The sequence below is a fragment of the Sciurus carolinensis genome, chromosome 7, assembly GCF_902686445.1.
Source record: "Sciurus carolinensis chromosome 7, mSciCar1.2, whole genome shotgun sequence".
Classification (NCBI taxonomy): domain Eukaryota; kingdom Metazoa; phylum Chordata; class Mammalia; order Rodentia; family Sciuridae; genus Sciurus; species Sciurus carolinensis.
This window is the reverse complement of record NC_062219.1, coordinates 23,565,121-23,576,508: the sequence shown is the minus strand read 5'-3', so window position 1 is coordinate 23,576,508 and position 11,388 is coordinate 23,565,121. Positions and strand designations below refer to the sequence as shown.

The 11,388-nt window shown below is 36.2% G+C and overlaps 1 protein-coding gene across 1 annotated transcript; it reads right to left on the bottom strand.

Annotated features, from left to right (window-relative positions):
* Window positions 1-680: 680 nt before the first annotated feature.
* Nmbr (neuromedin B receptor) lies at window positions 681-11,053 on the bottom strand. The gene is made up of 3 exons (XM_047559614.1): window positions 10,632-11,053; window positions 3,640-3,988; window positions 681-1,082 (listed from the first exon to the last, which is right to left on the bottom strand). Exons 1-3 carry the CDS (start codon window positions 11,051-11,053, stop codon window positions 681-683), a joined length of 1,173 nt encoding a protein of 390 aa, XP_047415570.1.
* Window positions 11,054-11,388: the final 335 nt, after the last annotated feature.

Genomic DNA, 11,388 nt, shown 5'->3' with positions numbered 1-11,388 from the left:
ATTTTGCAATTTGGGGCACATGAAACCAATTTAACAATCATAAGGTAAATCATATTGATATGATACCTATTTATAATTCATAATGCAAATGTCATCATACATTTATACCTAGAAGTTATAGATATGAGCTATTTTTATAAGCTATGATTAATCACGCAAAGAACCACGATAAATGTTGATTTGTGTTAAGTTCCACTTTTTTAGTTTCCATTATTTTTCTGTGTGTGTGTGTGTGTTTGTACTAGTTGTAAATACAATGTACTCACCAGAAAAATATGATTTGTATTCCTAATAATAGGATTTTGATATTCCCCCTTGTTGAATCATTGACTCAATATAGTAATTTATTTTATGCCTCAAGAGAAAACAAATTTAAGCTAAATATGCTAGAGTTGGCTCTAGCAACAGCCTAAATCCTGAAGCAATTTTCATTTATACACATATTAAATTGGTTTTTGAATCACTTTTAATATGAGATATGTGTATAGCATATGAGTGTATATAATGTAATTTAAAGTCCTATTCAGAGTAAAATGTTTCTTGCCTTTTCTGAGTCTATCATGGAAATGTCTAATGAATTAACTGAGCAACAGTGAGAATGGAGAAATTACTCAGTTCTGCTTTGCTCAATAGGAAAAGGAAAGTTAGTAAATTCTTCTGAAATAGTTTAATGACCATAATCACAGTGCCATTTCCTGTTTCAGGCTGTGCCCATTTAGTAGCACAGAATTGGTCACCATGTTCTTCGCATTGCTTTTCAGAGATGTCATACGCACAGCTGAAGAGCTGAGTAGGTAGCTGGTTGATCTCTCTGGACGGGACTTCCTCCCACAACATAACTGGCTATTGAAATGTTTCCTGAAGCTTTCACTGAGGAGATAGAGAGCAAATGGATTGACACAGGAATTACAAAAACTCAGAACTCGGGCCACTAAGGTGACAATCATGTGACCTAGAGAGGGGTCAATCTCCTTATAGTTGAAGGACCGGTACATGTAGAGGATGTGATTTGGAAACCAACAGAAGACAAAGCAGCCCACAAAGACCAGCACAATTTTAGCCAGGCGTTTCCTTGTTTCCATCTGTAAAAACAGAAGGGAAGAGTCCCATTGGTTAAAATGAAAACAGAGTGGCCACATTCAAGCTTCACACCGCACAACAGGAGTGAAACTTACGATAGCATGACAATACCTCCATAAACATACAAATCCTGTATTTCTTCATCAAAATGATTATTTTAACAGTTTGGAAAAATCTGTTTTGGTCACTACGCTATTTTCATTGAGCTTATACAAGACTAGATGGTGAATTTTTAATAAACGACTATGGATTCATGTCAAAACTGTAATCAAACAAATTCTTATTTTTAAACTATTTTCCTTTGCTTAAGTTTTCATTGCGTTCAGTATAAAGATGTTATTTCTGTTTGTATTAAATACACTACATTAAAGAATTCATAGAATATATTCAAATTTAGGTATTATTTTAAGATCTGGGCATTTTTAATAGGAAAAACTGGTATATGAAACAGGACTTTTTTAAAAGTCTTACTGCACAAAATAAGAAAAATAACTTGAGATTTAAACTCCTAACTCACATAAATCAAAGAGTCTGGAACCCTATAAAATTACTGTTAAATTACTTTTACAAATAAAAATGCATTTTCTTTTTTTAATCAAATTTATGTTATGTTTACTGTTTTATAAGAATATCTTCAGAAATGTGATAGTAGACAAAATTCAAATATCAATCATTAGTATTTATTTGTTCTGGTTACTTATACATGACAGTAGAGTCCATTTTGACATATTTATTCAAACATGGAGTATATCTAACATCTAAAGTCCAGGTTTGAAATAATTTTTTCCTAAATATTTATATAAATCAGCACAAATGTGGAAGCATAATTTATCAAAAGACACTGATAATAGTCATATTTTTGAAATAGAACTATTGCTCTTCAGCTAGAATATTCCAGAGAAGACTGGGAAGTTTTAGGATTAAAACACAGCTGACCTGGGGAAGCAGAATGTGTAGACCAGATGTATCCCCATGGCCTAATTTAGATGACCCAGCAATGTCCAACTTGAAATCGAGGTTACTCGGCAGTTCCTTCTCAGCTGGTAGAGTATAGATATTAGAATTTCATGGCAATCTATACCATACTAAGAGATCTAGTGTATAGTAGGCTGGGGGCTTTGAGATGACTTCTTGGCAGATGTCACAACCCAGTTACCCCTGCCAGAGTTTATAGATCCCAATAGGGAAATTCACAAAGACAAGGTAGAACAAAAAACATTAACAACAACAACAACAAAATGGTAGGGAAGGAGGTTGTATGAGAGGAACTCAACTTTAGAAACCAAAACCCAAAAGTCAAATGTCCAATTTGAGATAGAAGTTACATTACAGACCTCTGAAAAAAAGAAATGGTCATATAAAGTAAAATGCCCAGTGAGGGGCTGGGGATATAGCTCAGTTGGCAGAGTGCTTCCCTCACATCCTCACATACACAAAGCCCTGGGTTTAATCCCCAGCACCACCAAAAAAAAAAAAAAAAAAAAAAAAAAAAAAAAAAAGCCCAGCGAGGTTATGAGCTGGATATCTCAGTGATGCCAGATATGTAGATTGCAAATCTATTAATTTATCTAACAACATCTTTAAAGATTGATTGACTTTTAAGTCTTTCAAGCAGATATGGCTCTTCAGTGTGGATGGTTACCAATTAATGGTGTTACCTGCCACTCAAGAAAGTTTCTCCAGTTTTTGTTATTGTTAAAAGTGCCAGAGGACCCAGTCTACCATTTTATCTACATCCCAGCAATTTTAATAATCTCAGATTCAATTCGTTTGCCCTCATATTGGGAACAGATACCCATAATCTCCCTGTACTAACAATACCTTTTAGAAGTTCTTTTCCAGAATTATACAAAATATGCAACTAGAAACTTTCCCATAAGAACACAATTTCTGTCTCTATGTGAATCAACACAATTAGTTTTACCTGAAATTAATACTACAATGTTCCTTAAGAAAGAAAAAGCACATCAGCTTATATTATAATTTTTAAATTAATATGTAAATTTTAGGGAAAATTATAAATTTGTGGTAGACCAGTATTTTCAATCCACTCTCAAATGATACCCATTCCCTCTCCACTGCTGTGCTGTCATCAGAGCCTCACATTCCTGCATCCCACGGAAGCCCCATCCTCAGATCCCAGGCAGTGCCTATAGTCTTTTCTGATTCATCCTTTTCCCAGATCCCCTGTCACTTTTAGTAGGCTGATAAAAGAGTTAAAAAATAAGTATATTTATATTAAATATGTGAAAATTTCTGCTTTATGATTTGGTCTTTGCATAAACATTTGCCTGTAAATAAAAACCTTCAAAGACATTAATTTCTAGTGTTGAAATTGCAGGTCATTGTCATAGACCCATGTAAACTAGATCCAGTAGACTTTTGCAGGGCTATGACATGACCACACACTAGAGATCCCAACATCCCTTCTAGGTAAGGCTAAAGCAGGCCCTATGCTGTCCTCACCATTCACAGAACAGTAAGCCACAAAACAGCACACAAATGGCAATCTCTTGTTCCAACCAGTTCATTCCCAACACACACATCTACCAAGCTTACCTGCTTTTTTGTATGTTCATTGTATTCTCCAGGAAGATTATGTGCACTTTTAATTAAAGTTTTTGCAATGTGATAGTAATAAATGCTAATAATAGCAAGCGGTATGAGGAAATAGACCAAAAATATGAGCACCGAATGAATCTTTGGGTGTAATTCATCTGTCTGAGGGTAAGGTATACATGCTGTGAAGCTGCTATTATCCAAGCTGCCAATGCGTGCCACTTCTGAAAACACAGCTTCGGGAACTGCCAACAACACGGAGACCACCCAGATGCCCACAGCCTTCACACAGGTCCGCAGCACAGCCCCCGATGCCTGCACATCCATGGGGTTTACGATGGCTCTGTACCTAGAAAGACAATTCATGTCGAATTATTCTCCTTAATAAGAAGGAAATCTCATTTGGTAAGAGGTGCCAGTGCTTCCCTTGCTGCCTGGCTGTTTGGTAGTGTATGGTAGACCTAAGTTCCCTGGTGTCCCTGTCTCAAGTCTTTCCACTAATTATGAGTATACAAGACAAGAAGAGACAGAAAAATATTTTAAATTGGGATTTCCAAAATTGCCTTTTTCAAATTTACCTATTTCACAATATTTTTCTCCATCCACACATACTACATGTCTCATCTTTAATTGAATATCATCATTTATTAAATTTTTTATTTAAATAGTTTCATTTCCAAAACTTTATTACTGTCATTGCTATATACAGGCCACACCAATAAAACTTCAAATGTTCATAGTATAATACAATTACATTCTACCTTGATATTCTATAACTTCTGAGCCTGAGAATTCCAACTCACTTTCTAAGGGTAGTAATAACTCTTAGTTACTGATTCAGATTGGAATTTTCTCTATAATTCAATAATAAGAATTGAAAATGGAACAGTATTTTCTTTATAGCTCAAATTGATTTCACCATCAATATTCCCTGAAAGCCTTTCTCCTCCCACCAAATATACTGGTGGTCATACATCAGACATAACTACTGGTAAAATATTCACACTCCAGGATACAGCAACTTAGTCCAAAACTTTCTATAGCAAAGTCAGTCACACACGTTAGTGAGGTAATGATGATGCAAACAAATCAAAATTGTATGCAGGCCTCCAATTATTTATATTTGTATTCAGAGGCATTTGAGGTTGCAATATATGGAGGAGATAACCTTTGAGAAAAATTCACTTAAGATCTGAATTTTCTTCATTTTTAAAGTAGGGATAAGAACACTGTGCTCAAATTTTTTTATTAGGAAAAAAATAAAAACAAAACAAAACAAAAAACCCCTATTAAGAGTCAGGTAAATAGTAGATTCTAACCATGTCAGGACCCTGTACCTTCTCCTTATCTGAACTTGAATTATCTGATGCTCTAAAAGTTCAGCATATTTCAAGTCTCATGACAACCAGTTAGGTCTCCTTCTGTAGTCTGTTAAGGGGCTTCATACGCCCCATTCGGGGTGAGCAGCTCACAGTCTTAGCATCACCCTCAGGCAGCCTCTCTCTCTCCCAAGTGACCTTTCCAGACCCACCACGGAGAAGGGCAATTCATATTTTAATCTAGAGGAACTTTCCATATGAAACAGAAAATGCAGAGAAATTAAAGGAAAGCAACAGTGTAGCAATCACACTGACTTAAATAAAGTAGCATGTACAGTGAGTGCATTTTCCCCAGGTTTCCAACTTGGTAAAAAGTGCTAAATTCCCCCATTCTTAATTGCATATTCTCAAGGAAATGAAAGAATTAGAATCGGTAACTAGAATGAGCTAATTTTTTTTCTTACATCAGATTAATACATTCAGAGTTTTGTTTAAATCAGAGAGTATTGAGTCCTATAAATCAAAATAGAAACCCCTATTTCATCCCACTCACGAATTAAAGCAAATTCCATATCATTACCTCCATATTTCTAAACAATATACTTCTACCACTGTTTCTTGAATTGAATGTTAATGTTAGCTCTGGACATTCTTTTATGATAGTTGAAGATTTTTCTCTTATATTATCTGTACTCCACTCCAACACCAATGTTCTGATTTAGTACTTTGCATGGTGTGTATTAAGTATAGGTGATACAAAATTATTGTGATTAAAACATTTGTTCAGCTTCAAGTTAAGTACTGCAATATGATGATATATTAGGGCGTTCTTTCTTATAAGCACCTCTGCTTATCCTAGAGTTAATACTTGCTTATTTTTTCATTTGCATAATTTCCCACGTACCTGGATTTAGTTTCTCTAATGTTCCTTTACCACCTTCCTGGATAATTGGAAACCCAGTTCGTGCATCTCAGTGCTTCTTCTGTCTTAGTTTCCAATTTATCAAGCACATCTCTATCTTCTTCTTGGTTTTATTTCTAAGATATTCTACTAGTTTTACTTTCCGTCCTTTATTATTCCTATGTTATATGTGCATTGTCTTATATTATTTATGCAATTCAAACAAAAAATTAATCTTCATCTTCCAGCATAGTTCCAGGTTTTATTTTATCTTTTTGTGCTGAAATTTCTTCCCCAAATTAGATGATTATTGACTGATAATTCATATTTAAGAGCCAAGTACAAAAAGATGATTGTAAATCATTTTTATGTGGAGGAAGATTTTTAAAAGGCAGATAGGTGATCTCTTCGATTAGATCAAGCCTTCTTTTTATACTATCAAAACTCACAAATTGCATTCTGAACTCCCTCTGTGTGTTTAAGAGAAGGAAAATGTTACTTCTCTATGCAACATGTAAGCACATGCTATTGCAGAGGCACTATCTTAGTTAATTGGGGGCACGATAACATACACCCTAGACTAAGTGGCTTCTGAACACCACAGTTATGTTTTTCATAGTTCTGGAGACCAGCAAGTCTAAGATCAACATGCTGGCAGATTCGATGCTCTTCTTAGTACATTCATGGTGACTTTTCAATGCTTCTTCACATGATGGAAGGGACAAGCGTCTTTTTGGAGTTCTTTTTATAAGGGCACTAATTTTTTTTTTTTCTTTTGAGGTCCCTGCTTTCTTGACCTAATCACCTCCCAAAATCCCCACACCCAACACTATCACCTTGGGGGTTAGGATTTCACCAAATGAATTTTGGGAAGACACACACATTCATACCATAGCAGGTACTATAACCATAATTTATGTTGGGACACTTCAAATAAGAATTAAAACTGTAAATCATTCACACTGATAAGATTACTAGTAACAGATACAAAATTCTTTGTTTAGGAAAAGCAAGGAGCTTTTCAAGCAAGAATGGGACAAGGGTAGGGCAACCTTTTCAACAGGGAGGATGTTGAGCTACTTCTTGTGAGAAAAGGAGATCAGACCCAGGAATCCTCTCTAGCTCGGACCCAGGAATCCTCTCTAAAGGACGCACATTTAAATGAAAGGGTAGTGTTGCAAATTGTACAAAACTAGAAACTGCAGTTGAAAATAACAGAGTACCAGTGTCATTGTTAGTACTGAAGTAAAGCTCACAATCATCAAAGGATGTATTCTATACCAACCAAGGTTGCATTCGCATCTTTGGAAGTAGAGAAAGTAAAAACTAAAACCATCTAGTGCATACTTCCTTCAAATATTAATATAAAATGTGGGGAAATTTTCTCAGTATAACTATTGTTTCACTGAACTCTGTAGCACAACAAGTGTTTATAAAAAGTTACATTTTCCCTTATGAATAGTCTTAGAATATTATCCCTGAGTAGTAGAGACTAATCAATCAAAAAGCAGATAGAGAAAAGCATAATTACAATTCATGTATTCACTGTCAATGAAGATATTTCTTTGTCAATTCCTGTTGTAAATCTTGCTTATCTGTGTACAGTCTAAATTTAATGCAAAGAGATAATTAAATTTAATCATAATACAAAATGAAATACAAAATCAGATTATGTTTTAGCTCTTACAATACCTCAAAATTTCCATCTCCACATTTCCACAGTATTTCTAGTTACATTACCTTCTCTTTTTTTTCTTATCAAACTTTCATTTATCAAGCAGGGAATAAACCAACAAAAAGTCTCAATGTGAACTATATACAATAGAAAGAGAGGTCTTGCTCTCTGCTATATCTCTAGCACATAATATAATACCTGGCCCACAGTAGGTTCTTAATAAGTGGACAATATTGCTCAAATAAAAAGGCCATCTCTTATTAAAACCAACTGTGATAGAATGGAGTAGGAGTCATTAGGTATTAGGTGGAAGTGGGAATAGTGGTGAGAAATGGAGACAGAAGCTAACAATGCTTAATATATGCCAATCTTCAGAATCACCCAGAGAACTGGAAAAGAAAAGAGAGCGTGTTATTAAGTTTCTCCCCAGATTTAACAATGAAATCTCTATGAAATGAGATTCTGCATTTACTGAGATTTTCTGATAATTCTGAATATGAGCCAGATTTAGAAATGGATTTTCAAGAAGACAGGGTGCAGCTATGGACATCTTTGCCACAGGCTTCCTACTAATTGTTCAGTGCAATGGGTGCATAGAGCAGTGAGAATCCAGCAGAAGCTCAGTATTTGAAGAACCAGATGCCTGCTCTTATCATATGTTATTCCATGTTGAAGATGTTATTCTTACTTTGCAAATGAGGAGTGCCCTGTCTTGTGAGCGTGGATGTTGGGCTGTTTTATCATCTTTCTCCAGGTAAAACATTTGGGTATAACAGATGCAAGATTAGCACCCAAGTGCCATAAACTTCAGTTAGGTGCCTTCCCTCCTTATTTATCATCCCACAGGTTTCAGATCAAAGAAGATGAATAATCTCTAAAGACTATAAAGCAATATCCAAAGCATGGAAATACTATAAATAGTGTGAGAATCATACACAGCTTCCTAAGTCAGGAAGTGATGCTCCTAAGGAAAGAGGAAAGAGAAATAAGCTAGATGTGATTGAGCTCACTGGGTTAAATACATCTAATTTTTTGTAAAAAAAAAAAGAAAAAAAAAACACAACCTTTACTTAAATATAAACCAATGTATTAGGTATTAGATGCATAAATTGTGATTCATCCTGTTTCTGTGGTCATATAAAAACAACTGAGTTCTTGATATGAAAAGTTAATTTTCCTTTCTGAATTAGCAACTAGATAGCACTCAGAAAATTTTAGAATTCACATTTTGTGAAGTATGGGTCAACTTGTATTTTTCAACTTTCATTTTTCCTATCCATTTATTATTTCCCTTTTTATGGTTTCCTCCCTTTCATTTCTGTTATGTGTTGTTTGTATTTTTATTTCTAAGTTGCCTTAAATTCCTTTGGAACAAGATGAAAATAGACAAAGGCAGATTGTGGTCCAAGTAGAGGGCAGCCCAGTTACCTTTAGCATTATGATTAAACTAACTGTGCTATATGCAAAAAGTACCTGATATGCGAATAAAACTAAAAAGTCACTAAGTATATGAGGATTTGCATTTTTCTGACATTGGTCAGGGCAAATTTACCTGTGTGTCTCCGTGAAAATATTGAAAAAGCTTGTGGGAATTAAATCAAGCCCTGGGTCTTGCTATTGTCATGTTCTAAAAAGAAAGTATAATGATGATAATTCCAATTGTGTGATAGCTAATCATTGGTTTATTCGAATCATTAAGTTTTTCTTCTTTTTCTTTTTTTTTCTTTTTTTTTTTTTTTACAGTTTAATTAAAATTGTTTCCATATAGACAGGCAGCTAAACTAAAAAGTCACATTTTAGTTTTGGAAGTCAAAGAAAACTTTTTAAAAGGTAAATGATATCACATGAACAAAATGAAGTGAATCATTTGCACGAAAGTCACCCAGTTTTCCAGGAGTATGATTTTAGAGAACATATTACATAAACTAAAAATTGTTTCCAGTTTAAGAATTAATGACTCAATTCCCCACTGGATATTGTCTTTCCTTCAACACACATCGGCCAATTCCCAAGTAATAAAAGGGTATTATTGCAAACACCAGCAAATTCAGATCCAGATTCATTTTCATTAATAATTTAATGTGTAAATTAAAGAGGAGAGTTAATTCCACCTTAATTATCCAAGTTGTTTATCTAAATAGCTTAATTCATCTCCCTCCCCTTTTTTCAGGGAAATTAAAACCACAGCTCCATGCAATGACACCTAATCATGCAGTTTGTCCTCTTCCTATCTCAGTTCTTCTGCTAAAACCCTCAAAGGCATGATTCTGGATACAGCACTGGACCCTGGGTCAGGAGGCCTAGATTTTCCTCCCAGCTCTTTCAAGCAGACTTATATTGCCTGAGCTTCAATACGTACAGGTGGAAAATGACAAGGTTAAACCAATTAATCTGCCAGGTATCATAATGGACTTTTCACACTGTTAGAATGTGAAAAGCATATTCAATATCAAAGACATATTTTCCAGCATTGTTTTAAGACACTGGAATTTAGTATTTATCTGCAAAAAATAACATGACTTCAGATATTAAATAGGATGAATGAGAAAAAGCATCTGTCTGAAGAACATTTATTATTCTAATTGTTTTTCAGTTCAATAAATAGCACATAATTAATGGGTGTAAATGATGCTGCTTCTTATTTCGGAAAAAAAATCTAAAACATATCCCTAATACTAGAGCAGACATTCTTAATATATCGGAGTATTTCTCTACAGACTAAGGAAAGTCCACTTTTAAGGTTTAGGCACACACAAAGGGATCCCACAAAATAGTTGTACTTTCCCACCTTTGTTCTACAGGTTTTCTATGAAAGAGTTAATAAAGATTCCCAAAGTCTATAAAGGAACGGAGGAACTAGGATGAGCAATATTAAAGGTAATGCAATTTAAATTATATAAAATAACTTTTTGTATTTTTTCAAGTTTCATATCTCAGTCCACTTTGACTCCATTTACTCTACTTCCCACATTTCGTCTCTTTCCCTGCCTCCCTCTCCACCCCCAGCCTTTCCTAGCATCCTTCCGGCCCTCCTTCCTTCCCCGCCCTACCCCACGTCCACTTCTCCCAAACACCCCGTTGCTACCTGTGGTCTTACCTGTCGGCGCTGAGGGCAGTGAGGGTGAACACGGAAACGCCCACGGAGGTGAGCTGGATGACCGGGATCAGTTTGCAGCCCACCTTGCCAAACACCCATTCATCAAAGAAGTAGCGCGAGGCGTCCACCGGGACGCAGGTGAGCAGGAGCAGCAAATCCCCGGCCGCCAGGTTAGAAATGAAGATGTTGGGGACGCTCCTCATGGCGCTGTTGGTGACAAAGATCTTCACCAGCATGATGTTGCCCAGCAAGCCCACCGTGATGATGAGCAGGTAGAGGGACGGGATCACACAGCGGATCACCAGCTCCGCCGTGGTCCCGTCGGAGCCCGGCAGGAAATCCTTTTCTAACACCTCGGGAGCGAAACCGCTCTGATTCGCTCCGGTGAACAGAGAGAGGTTGGGAAAAGATTTGGAAGGCATGATGTCCTTTCCGGGAGCGTCTGCTGGAGTTTCCAAGTGCCCAAGTGCCCCGTTAAAGTGCAATGCACACTACTTGGTTTTAACTGATGCCCCTCTCTCCCTGGTAAGTTTTCTGCACGCGGGAACCGGTCACACCGTGTGTCCCGAAGGAGACAGACCTGGGGAGAAGTCTGTCCCCACGCTCCGGAGTTGCCCTCTAGAAGGGGTTACGTTGGCTACTGCTAGCTCAGAATTAAATAAATAAAGGAAAGCAGTTGTGTCTCTGTTCCATCTTCAGTGGCTTGTTCTCACTGATGGCTAGCGAAGAGCAGCCCTTTGGTGAACAATGATCTGTC

Excerpts from the sequence above, each read along its gene's own strand:
- Nmbr (XM_047559614.1), bottom strand. The coding sequence starts at position 11,053 with ATGCCTTCCAAATCTTTTCCCAACCTCTCTCTGTTCACCGGAGCGAAT. Across the intron at positions 3,989-10,631 it reads ACTGCCCTCAGCGCCGACAG|GTACAGAGCCATCGTAAACC; the intron begins GTAAGACCACAG and ends TTGTCTTTCTAG. Across the intron at positions 1,083-3,639 it reads ATGAACATACAAAAAAGCAG|ATGGAAACAAGGAAACGCCT; the intron begins GTAAGCTTGGTA and ends CTGTTTTTACAG.